Source organism: Lonchura striata, chromosome 1 (assembly GCF_046129695.1).
Source record: "Lonchura striata isolate bLonStr1 chromosome 1, bLonStr1.mat, whole genome shotgun sequence".
Classification (NCBI taxonomy): Eukaryota; Metazoa; Chordata; class Aves; order Passeriformes; family Estrildidae; genus Lonchura; species Lonchura striata.
Window position 1 is genome coordinate 22,236,765 of NC_134603.1, and position 12,146 is coordinate 22,248,910.

A 12,146-nucleotide genomic window follows, 5' to 3' on the forward strand; every position below is an offset into this window, starting at 1 on the left:
TTATAGCAGTCAGATTTTCTGGAAACCTTAGGATAACAGCAGACCACTACAAACAGAAGATAAAATACATAAAGCCCTTTCCTTCTTTTCAGAATAATGTCATGTATAGGGAGGGCTTTTTTATTTACTTTTAAAAACAAAAAAATCTGGACAGAGACAAAGCTGTTTGTCCTGCTATATTTCTAATTAGTTAGAAAGGTGGCTTTTAGAAGTTTGAAAATGTAAACACAGAAGAAAATTTGGGCCGCTGTATTCATGAAGCACATAGTTTGCGATTCTTTAAAACGGCAGAATGTAAGCAATTCATTTCAAGAAAAAGATTCCCTGAAAAGTAGGATAAAGTGAAGGAAAGGGAATCTTTAAGTATATTGTTGTTTTTTTCTGCAAGAACACTAAAATTCAATATAAATATAATCAGAAAAAGAAAAGGAAGGGCAGTAAATAGCAATTTAAAAACAAGTGTTTACACTTTTGTTACTTGTAGTAAATTAATCAAAAAAATATGAATCCACAACACCATGAAGACAGAAATCTATTTTCTTAAAGTATTACTTCTATGCATAGCCAAAAACCAGTTGTGCTCAGATGGAAAACATGGGGAAAAAGTCAATCTTTCCTTGAGAGTTTAGGTTACACAAGAAAAGCTCATGTGTTCACTCACAAAGATTCTAAGAGACACAGTGGCAGGAGGGGGGGCCCAAATACCTGGCCAGGCTACTGCCAGGCCCAACACATGAGCCATGTATGGTCATTCTGCACCAGCCTAAAGGAGCATGGGGGCATGCAGTGGCAGGCAGGAACTCAAAACAAGGACTCCCAAGAAACATTCAGCAGCTTTTATTTTATGTTGGAGAAACTAAGTTGAATGTAAGTAAGTGTTTAACAGATGTGCCTTGTTTACTGACAAGTTCCTTACTGACTGCATTACCCTCAGTTACTTCATTAAAAAAAAAAAAAAAAGAAAAAAGAAAGAAAGAAAAATGACCAAGGCTGAAATTTCAACTTCCCTGTGCAAATAAAGTCAAGTATTTTTTAGAGGTTTACGCACATACATGTTACTGTTAAAGGAGGTGGAAGACCCTAATTACAAGGATGACTTTCAGCAAGGCATGATATTAAATTTTGCACAACCATATTCAAATAAATGGTAGGAGGCTTACAGAATCAACCAAGCCAAAAATTCAGACAAAAGGATTGACAGCAATAATTTCATAGCCTTGAACACAAAGCTGCCTTCAGCCTAGTTAATGCCAAGCACAACTACAGAAGTGTAAAATTTACCAGGTGAAGCGTTAAGCCATGAACAAGAAAAGATCAAAATAACTGCATTATATTGTCCATTTACTTTATTTGAAGTACTTAAAATGTGTGCTCCAGATTTCTATTCTGCACAGACACTGTCAGCAGAGTTGTCTCACTGCATTGATGGACTGAAACATGGTAAATAATATAACAAGTTAGTTTGAAACTGTGCAAACCCTAAGAGCATCTGAAGCAATCAAACAACTGTATTTTCAGATTTCTCCATGGTGTGGATCGTAAACCTGCTACCTTTACAAGTATCAGGACTCCAAAATGAAATATCACAATCTCATTCTTAGATCACCCACAGAGATTGAAGGAATAAAGACAAAAGTTACATTCATGAAAGAAGGAAAATCTAAGCACTTGAAACACTTATACTAAGGGTTGCACAAAAATACAACAGTTCTTTTGTAACATTAGATCAACACAAATTTAACTTCAATAAACATGAGGAGTGAAAAAGAAGAACAAAAAGGATCAAGAAATGCAGGACTGAAAGACTTCCAGGGGTCTAATCCACCACTCTGCTTCAAATAATGGTTTTCTGCACCTAAATCATTCTGTTAACACATTCTCCAAGATTGGCAATGCTGGATATTCCAGAATATCTGTTGTTCTTGTTATGGGTTTATTTACAACAAGTAAACAATAACAGCTCTAAGTTATTCTAGCCTGCATAGAAATGAAAAGAAAAAATATAATTTTCTGAATTACTTGAAAACTCTGGTTTCCCTCTGTAAACTGGTCAAAATCCTTAAGTTGTTCCCAAAATCTATGGGTGTTTTACAAAAGGATGACAGATAACAATTTTCATTATTTATGTAATCATCACCAACACTTGCATATCTTCAGCATTTTCACAACAGTTAAGTAACATTTATTTATGAAATAATGAGAAACATCTGCAGCCTTTCTAAATAATTCAATGTATGCCATTGATTAATAAAGCCCTTAATAATCCAGTTTCACCTCTGAATGATCCTAAAGTAACAACATTGTGCCATATAAGGCAGCAAAAGTGGATGTTTAAGATGAGGGAAGCATGGAAAAATTATCCTGTATGGGAAAATTAAATGCATCCAGAAACTGGTGCCAAGGAGTGAAGCTGGGTGGCTTAGCTTACATCCTGTATTTTTAATATAAGCTATAAATACCCATATACACACAAAAACATTCTGTATGTTAGCTACTATAAGTAAAAACCTGGATTTAAATGATATAGCTGTATGGAAGTTTTAGAAATGCTCTGTAGCAGAGTAAATACTTAACCAAAAGCATCATACATTTACCTGAAGTTTGGAAAACCTCATTCAGCAAAGCCTCATTTACCACCACTGAACTGACATTTCCAACAGGATGACACCAGCTCTGATAAATAGTTTGAAGCAGAAGAGTTTGAGCTCTAGTTGCTTGAACTGTCAAATTAGGGAGCTCAAAAATGCATTCTGTTAGTGGGACATGAGCTCGCTTGGTCCTGTTTAAAATAAAAGAAAAAAGGAAAAACATTACTTTGGCACATAACTATTTTAAAACTTAGACACAGAATATTAGAGTGTAAGCAGTTAGTTTGTAAGGTTAGAGTTGTGTGCCTATTAGATTTCTTAGATTGGAGCTGATTCTACTTACTCTGAAATGAAACCTAACCAGGAATTCTTACATGAATGAACTTTGTATCTCCCTCCAGAACATGACAGAAAAAACCCATATATTTTTATCTAATTATCCCTTGATTTGAAAATATTAGATAAAAGCAATTCCATGTGCTCCCATCAAGAGCTACTCAAAATTATGCAGATACTAAAAACACCTGTTCAAAAACTGAATGTTCCAGATTTTTTGATTTACAAAACTTACAGTGCATCAATAAATGACATATGGCTAGTGATCCAAAAAACATATAGACAATATTCATATATCAAAATACAAACAAGCCCACATTCTGTATTTTGCTAAGAGAGCTCAGTAAGTGATTCTACTATTTTTCAATGCCTTATCTTTTAATTGGGGAGGAGCAACAGGAGGAGTCAGGCATTTGATAAGGCAAAGGACATACTTCTGGGAAATAAATTCCTCTGTGACAATACAATCCACTATCTACAAGAATGCATTACAAAAACTATAGCAGTCAGTAACTTATTTTTCTTCCTAATTTACACACTATCACCTGAAATCAAGCAACAGACTGATTTGCTACATTCAACAAAAACTATAAAGGGTCTTTAGCCCTCTCAGTTTGGAGCCTTTTCCTGTATCATGTTTTTAAAATTATCATTCTTGCCCTAATCATCTCCTACTCTAGCACTGAAATGCACTTTTTCTGCTATTTAGCATTATTTTCTGTAACCTCCTACATGGCAGGAGGGCTGGAACTAGATTATCTTTAAGGTTACAACAAATCTTAACCATTCTATGATTCCATGCATTATAATTACTGATCCACGTATTAGCTCATTCTCATTCTGGAGCATCTCCTCTGTTAGAAAACTTTAGGGACAGAAAATTTGTCTGTTTAAAGCCCCTTAAAAATAAATAGTAGGTAAATGTTCCAACGGGAATCAGAGCCTCAAATGAGGCAAAACTGCTGAAACTGCACACAAAATCCACTGGCCCTGAAAAAAAGCATGCTTTACCAAAATGCACAGGGATTGAAAGTGTAAAGACATGCAGACATTCAATGACTCTTCAGATCAGCAAAATCAAAACTTTCCAAGGAACTCTCAGAAGCAGCCATAATACACTACATCTCCTGTCTAGGCCCAAAAGAAAATGCTAGCAGCTGTATGACCTAAAGGCTCCATGAATTAAGAAGTAGGACATTTATTTATGATGCTTGAATTCTAAAACCTTCAGCAGCATGAAATGACACCAAATTTTGGCAATAAGGAGTAGACTTCTTGAATATTCTGCATCGGATTGTGAGAGTGGGCCTTCAAGACAACTGTAAAGAGAAAAATACTACATCACTTCTCAGACCCAGGATCACTATGCTCTAGATGAAGCAGCAGAGTAATAAAGTATTCTGCTGCTAACACTTTTGGCCCACAAGCTACAGATGTGACTTATGAAGCACGATTTGGAAATAAGCATTCTGAACATCTGAAGACATCTCTCAACCACTGTGTTTAAACAGTGGTACAGCTAAACATAATGGCATCCATTTGAATTTAGACTTGGCCATACAAGCATTCGCCTCAACTCCTAAACAGAGCTCCTTCCTTTATTTCCTTGTCAATTCCAGGAAACAGCTTCATCTTCTCTGGACCAAGAGGAATTAAGCTCAGTGTTAGATACCTACAGTAAAAACAAATACCCACACCTAACACTGTGGTCTAGAACCTTTCAGGGTAAATCAAAAGACAAATGCACTTGTAGACATAGCAGATCCATTCATTCAAGACCTGAGAATTACAAATTTAATGTCTCTGCAGGTCACTGTTTCTGCCCACTGCTTATAAAGGGACATTAAATACTTCTCAGCTGTGGATGTCTACAGCACATATCAAAGTGTCATATAAAGCCCATCCACAATAACCATTGCTCTTCACTATTTTAATATGAAAATAAAAAGAAAAAGTGATTCCTATGTAAGGCACTCATGAAAGGTTTTCAGAAATGGATGTAAATACAGATGAAGGACAAAGAACAAACAAAAACAGATGTTGTAACCTTCTGTAATAGTAATCAGTATTCTTTAGAATGAGGTTTTCCAACCTCATAAAGCTTGGAATCAGGATTACCTGTCTCAAAAATGCTGAGAAGGGGGAGGAAACCAGAAACAAGACTGCCTCTGATTTGCAACTCATTTGAAGCTAATGACACAATTATGCTGCCAGCTTCAAATGCCATTTGCAGAAAAAACCACGGATGAAGGAAAAACATTTCATGTTTATATGGAAGAACTCAGGCTTGTTTTTGGTAGTAGAAATTTCTTTCATATGAACACACACCATGCTCCACAACACCCCTGCAAAAAGAGCGGTCTCCTGCTTGAATAAATCCATCCGTCTTTGAAGTCTGAATCCACCTTTAGGTACAGCCTTTGCTGCTACAAAAATCAAAACTTCTTAGAGGCCTTTGAAGAACAGATCTTGCATTAAGCCTTGTTTGGTTGTTTTTTGCTTTTTTTTTTTATTTTGTTTGTTTTAATAGGAATCACAAACACCAAACAGCAAGCTAGAACAAAGAAGTTACATATGACCTGTTTGGGGGAACTCTGCATCTCCCACCCACCTCATCTGCTGACAGCCAAGTACACACCTTTCTAGAGTACATGACCAGACCCCATTCCAGGCTCACTTCTACCAACTGCAGCACAGTAGGAAACCAAAAGGGTAAGAAATATCTGTACAAAACTCCTGAAGCTCTACCTCTTTCAGTCTGAAGGTTAAACACACTGCAAACCTTCCCTGAAAATGTTCTTCTCACAAAAAGTACAAATCATAGAAAAGAATGTATCCATTTGAATTTAGCTGGTGTAAAAAAATCAATTTAAAAAAAGCATTTTTCTAAACATCAGAAAATTACCTAGTCTGCAAATTAGAATTACTTTAAGGAGAGATTAAACAAAAACTGAAAATAATACCAGTATTAAGTCAGGCAAATAGAGACAGATGCTGCCTGGTTTACAAAAACAAATCAAGACAAAATACCACCAGTAAAGAAAACCACTTTGACTCAGACACCCAAAAGGAATAAAGAGCCTGGAACATATTCTGATCATTTCTACCACACAAATGCACAAGAGGACACATGATCAATTGTCTTGTGGATACAATTACATAAAACATGTGTCCCATTCCAGCTCCTCAGATACACAAGAAATGCTCTGTGCAAATGTACAGACCTATGTCCGTAGCCACTCAAAGAAAAGCCCTGGGTACCATGAAAAGCACAGGTGGAGATTACAATTCTGAAATCTTTTCTGATGCTCATCCCAAGTTAGAATTTGAACTTGTTTTCCTAAAATTTCCTAGAGTTCAAATACAAGCTCTGTAATCTATCAATTTAAGCAAAACAAGTGTGCAGGAGTAAAGGAGTATAAAAGGCAAAAAAAAAAACTTCCATTCCTCTGAAACAGAATGGTACACACAATAATTTATTTCTTTTAAATTTTAATATTATACAGCATAACCCATTTCTTTTACACAGAATTGGATATGGAAACTGGATTTTAGGAAATGCATAGCTAGTTTGCATGCATTACCTGAAAAAAATATAATGTATAGCGACATCAGATTGTTTCCTGGTATTCCTCTGTTTTTTAAGCCACATACTGTAATCCTTTATTATTTATCTCAGTATGAAAGTGCACTGTTACATTTTTCCTTTCTGGTATTTTTTCCTTTTGTTATCCTTTCACACTGTGTTTTCTCTATTTCCCCCCTTATTTCTGAATACTATTTTGCTGGATTAAATCTAAGTATTTCAGAACAAAGTGTTTAAATATTTCAAAAGATGGGTTTCCTCATGTAAAATTGAGAAGGAACCAAGAAGGCAGAAAACATTTTTCAGCAAACTTCAGAATGAACACAACTCGACAGTAAGTCCATCTAAACACATTTTTATTAGCAAATTAATGCATTTCAGAGGGAATCTGAAGAGCTGTGACAATCACAGCATACAATATAGCAGTGCAAAAGATTTTGCTTTAAAAGTCCAACTATTCAACTAATACATATTACAGCTACTGTACTGACCTATGCTACATTCAAAACTTAAAAGTTTCACATAAAATTGTCCCTTAGGAGTAGTAACAGCATATGATTTTTTTTTAACAATATGCAAATTCTACATGTACTGTACTTTAACAATCCCATAGGAATAAAGTCTTCTGGTCCTTTTCAGAAACGTTTGGAGGAATGGGAAGTTGAAAATAAATCTTTTTTTATAGGAAAAAAAAAAAAAAAAACACAAGGCGGGGGAAGCATTGTACCATGTGTGTAGCAAATGTTCCTTAAAGGAAATTTTATCTAGACCCGTCTAGTGATGAAAGTACAATTATAATTCAGGATTTATTATAATAGTCTTGAAACACAAATAATGCATTTAAAAGATCTCAAAATGTAAGTCTGCCACCAACCTGCACCTGTTAATATGGAAAATACATCATTAATAAGGTATTGAGCTATACTGAACCAAGTTTCATGACCCAAGAGATATATTCAGGTAATAAGTGAAAATACAAGTACAAGTAATTTTTTTCAGTAAACCAAATCAGATCTGTGGTTCTATACTGTATCATTGAATTTGCATTAAGCAACTTCATATCAAAATTCTTCACCTTATTAAAAAAGTTGTGGCACATATTTTGGGTCTAAAAACACTACTTAAACTGCATTTTGGAACTGTAACAACAATAGGAATAATTATTTCTCAAGTCTTTACACTCAAGAGTTAAGATGCAGTTCTGAACATATGTTCATTTAACTGAACAGGTTAAAAAACTACCAATTCAAACACTCTTCTCTAGGGGAAAATAAATCCTAACTAGCAGGATAGGCTACTCATTAAAGCTGAACTTGGACAAGTTCCAGAACAAATTTAAAGAAATATGAACAAGCAAGTCTTGCTGTGTAGTGGCATGGAGTGAAAATGAATCTGTCCTAATTAAATGATTTTTAAATACTCTTTGGTTGTAGCCAGTTTGCTGACAAACTGTAATACAGACTTGCTGAAATATTTTAATAAATCTGGCGTACCATTAAAGAAAATAATTTTCTTTGCTGTTTTTGAACAAAAACATGAATTGGTCCTTATTATACAGCATGCATAGGCATGAATACAGCCAATCCATGTAAGTTCACAGGCCCGTTATGAAATATTTTCAGTGTGTAGACTTTAGGAACAGCAACTCATTCTTGTAAAATCAACACCTCAAAGTGATTGAAAGAATATAGTGGTGAACAGCTGGGTCCAGAGGTTTATACAGAGTCCCCAACTGCAAAGCTGGAACCTGCAAAATGTTTGAAAAAATTTGATTTTTGTTATTACTCATATCCTGTACAGTAAAACACGATTAGTTCATTTTTTCCAAAATAAAAAACCAGTAACCTGCTACTAGAACCTAGCAATTGTGCCTTAGAAGAACCTGAATGTCATTTAAATGCCCACATAATTTCAGTCAGCATTTGCACACCTTTCCTCTTAGGCAACCAGAAAGTGCATGCTGGTTTTATAGGACATGAGCAACAGCTTTATCTATATACCTACAACAAATCTATATTTCTACTTATCTAATGTTTGATATCTAATTTTAAAAGATGAAAAAATTTATCCTTTTTCTTAACATTTAAGTAACTATTATTATTATTGTAAAGGAAACCATGTCTAGCTCCTTAATAACAAATATCAAACCTCTAAAGGAAGCATGTAGGAAGGGAAATGGAAGCATTACTGTTTGAAATGCCAAAATGAAGTCACTGCTAATCACAAAAAAAAAACCACAAACATATCCCATGTCCACATATACTAATATGATCTTCAGTCTTCAAAGAGCAACATACAGTTATTCATGGTAGAGGACCAAGTTAGTTATTATCAAAAAAAAAACCCCAAACAATTAAACTTGCTTTAGAACACTTCATTCCAAAACCACCTCCAAGACTGATGTCTTAAACTTCTGCTCTTCTACAGACTTCACTAAAGGCTGCCTAGTATCTTACATCATCTCTGACATAGGGGAATTTTCAGGAGCTGCAGCTGCCTTGGCCTCTTAATTGTAGGAAACACTGTTAATCATACAATTTATTACAAGCAAGAGAACAATGAACTTCAATGTTCACTAATTCTTTTTTCTTTTTTCAGTAAATCAAAACATTAACTTCTGAAAATTTTGGATATGGGATTAGAAGAGAAAAATGCCATCATTTTTTAATGGACTTCTGTATACATTTTTAAACATCAATTCTGACATACAAGTTGTTAGTGATTAAAATATCTTTCAACATTTTCATCCACATGCAAGCATCAAAAAAATCCCCACAGATTTCTTTGAAACAATTGTGAAAACAAAACAACATAGGCAGAGTATAAAATTTAATATGGCTTAGAAAATGAATAGAGGCTATCCATTCTCAATTCTCAGTACAGTGTGCATTTTAATGGAACAATAAAATTCAGCTTTGTACAGCACAGCAAAAAATGAATGCATATTACAAGAACAAAAATAATGAAATAAAAAAATATCTAAAAGGAAAAAAACTTGAAAAAAATCCCTTTTAAGCAAAGAATATACATCTCTGGACATGTTAGAAGTGTTAAACTTGGGTTGTTTTTAAAATAATTTTAATTAATTTTGTCCCATCTGGTCATTAAAGTTATGACCATTAGATTAAAAACTGTGATTGCTATGTGCAAATAATAATGTTGGTTTGTGACGCAGCAAGAAGTGAGAAACAGGGACCTGTGCTATGAGACAGCAAGAGAAGAAAGTGTGCAAGAAAAAACACCTGAATGTGAAGGTAGCAAAGTTTTAATTTCCCTCAACATGATTTGAGCATCATAAAGCATCTGATTAGTCTTTTCACCTGCAGGTTAAATGGTTCAGAAAGCAGGAATGAAAGCAGTCTGTATTCACGTCTAGCTTGGTCCTTGCATATATGCCTCAAAATGCAATAGATATGAAGCAAAAAATTTTTTAGACCAACAAGGTATTTGGGGCTTTCAGTATTATTTTTAGACACAAGATAAACTAAGGTGGCTGTTGAAACTGTAATACAGGAACATCTTAAGACCTGGCAGCTGCATTAGAGAAACATATTTAGGATGTTTAGATCAAATTCAGCTTACTGACTCATCAATGGGACAGATGCTATGGATCTGAACTGCCACCAAACTACAAGTTGACACCAGTCACTAATTAATATTTCTTTCTTTACAAAAAACTCTTTTTCTAGGCACTAGTTAGTAACTCCAGAAATAATCAAAGTGATATGATATATATTTTAATATATAAAAGAAGAAAATTACAAGTTCCCTGCTTGTAATCTCTTGAGGAGACAACAATCAGACCTCAGTCTTCTTTATGCATTTAAGGTTTGGATGCGTGTAAACCATATATATTAAACCATATATAAAGTTACATCTTTAAAGAACTGCATCTTCAGAAACTCCACAAGGCATAGGGTAGAGATCTGAAAAAATGTGAAAAAAATAAACTTTCATCACAGAATGGCCTCAATGTGAATTCAGGACTTTTTAAAATTACTTACATTTTAAACATCCAGTCTTTCTTTACCTCTGCAAGAAGGTCTAACTTTTTTACTTGTATCTAGGAATCCTCCAGTTGTTGATGGTGGGTGTTAGTGAAAACAAGGCAAGGGATATGACAGCTGTATTACAATGCCACAAGATTCAAATACAAAGACCATGAGAAAAACCAATATTCATTACAGTGGCCAAAAATCAAAATGCATTACCAACAAAAACAAGCCAGCAGCAAGTCTGGAAAGAAGCTGGGACATTCAATAGGGAAGCACTGGCATAACGAAGGTAGTGCAAAGGGAATCAATCATTTGAAAAGCAGAGAACTTTTACACCTACTTTTTAATTGAGCCTTGTATCTTTTCCTGAGAAAGAGATCCTACAAGAAAAAGCAGCAATGTCCAACTAAAAGCCATCCATCATTATCATTTATCTTGTAGGTAGATGTTAGTTGTGGGTGGGGAACAAGAAGGAAACAGCTGAAACTTGCAAATACTGTAACTAAACAGCTGCAGATGACCAAAACCACAGAGGTGATCAGGTAAAAGTTGCTAGTGGCTATAAACCTCCAACCCACAAGGATCTGTGTTTACTAAAACAAAGCAACATTACTCTTTTTTATAGCTTTTATAAATCCAGTACCATTGCTTTGGATACTAGAGTGTATCCAATCTCAGGAGCTACCGGGGTGGTTCAGGGCTTGGGGAACTGGCTTCCCACAGTGCAGCCTGCTTTACTGTCTAGGGAAGTAACCCCATCCTCTCCCTTTCCCTCTCCTCCTTCCCCCTTCACACAACCCCAGAAGCAGCAGAAACAGCCATTAAATCAATCCTCTAAATCTGCCACACAGAACCATTTGGTTGCCATTAGCAGGTAAAACAGGGAGCCAGAAGGGCTCAAACATGCTGGTGCTCAGTGAGGAAAACTGCACTGACAAACACAGTTCAAAGGTCTTCTTGGGAACTAACACAGTTTCAAATTCCTTGCTGAAGATTTAAGAGCTGAACACAGCCCCAGCTTTAAGTAAACAGTAACAACTAATCTCAGTAAAAAAAATTTGTCCAAAAAGGTAAGTGGGTTATGATTTGGGGGCTTCTGTGAATTTCTTCTGCTAAAAACTTTCACATGCTGTTTATTTTCTTTCATAAATAGATAAAATATTTTAGTAGACAAAAGGACATATTTGCACTGAGAGAAAAAAGGTTACTTGAAATTCTGGCAATTTTTTTATAGCTAGTCAGAGCAGTAAGAAGGTGCATGTCTGCATTAGCAAAACAAAACTAATACTTGAACAAAATTATTGCACTAAATGGAGAGGTCAGGAACAAAAACAAAAGAAGCTGTACTTCTGTATCTGAATTCTGTCAAATCCAGAAAGATAAATCACAACGGTTGGGGTTGGAAAAGCGATCCTTTAAATCCAACCTCACTGCTAAATAAAAGGATTCACCTCTGTCCCTTACAGTACGTCAAAAGCCAATTCCACTCTCCTTTAAGAGAGAAGGTACATTATTAAAAAGAAGTTTCTGGAAACAGGGAAGTCCATTTTGTTTTTCTTATTACCAGAAAAGCCTTTAATATAGCAAAGGATGGATCAAGGGTGTCTTCAACAGCACAGACATGAATGGACAAGGCGTGCT

At 35.1% G+C, this 12,146-nt stretch overlaps 1 protein-coding gene across 4 annotated transcripts in view; it reads right to left on the reverse strand.

The window, feature by feature from the left end:
• The window catches only part of VPS13B (vacuolar protein sorting 13 homolog B), a 434,787-nt gene that overhangs the window by 331,299 nt on the left and 91,342 nt on the right, over nt 1-12,146 (reverse strand). For all 4 annotated transcript variants that reach the window (XM_021529420.2, XM_021529422.2, XM_021529419.2 and 1 more), the window contains exon 17: nt 2,595-2,779. In XM_021529420.2, coding sequence (XP_021385095.2) covers nt 2,595-2,779 — 185 coding nt within the window. The remainder of the gene's footprint in view (nt 1-2,594; nt 2,780-12,146) is intronic.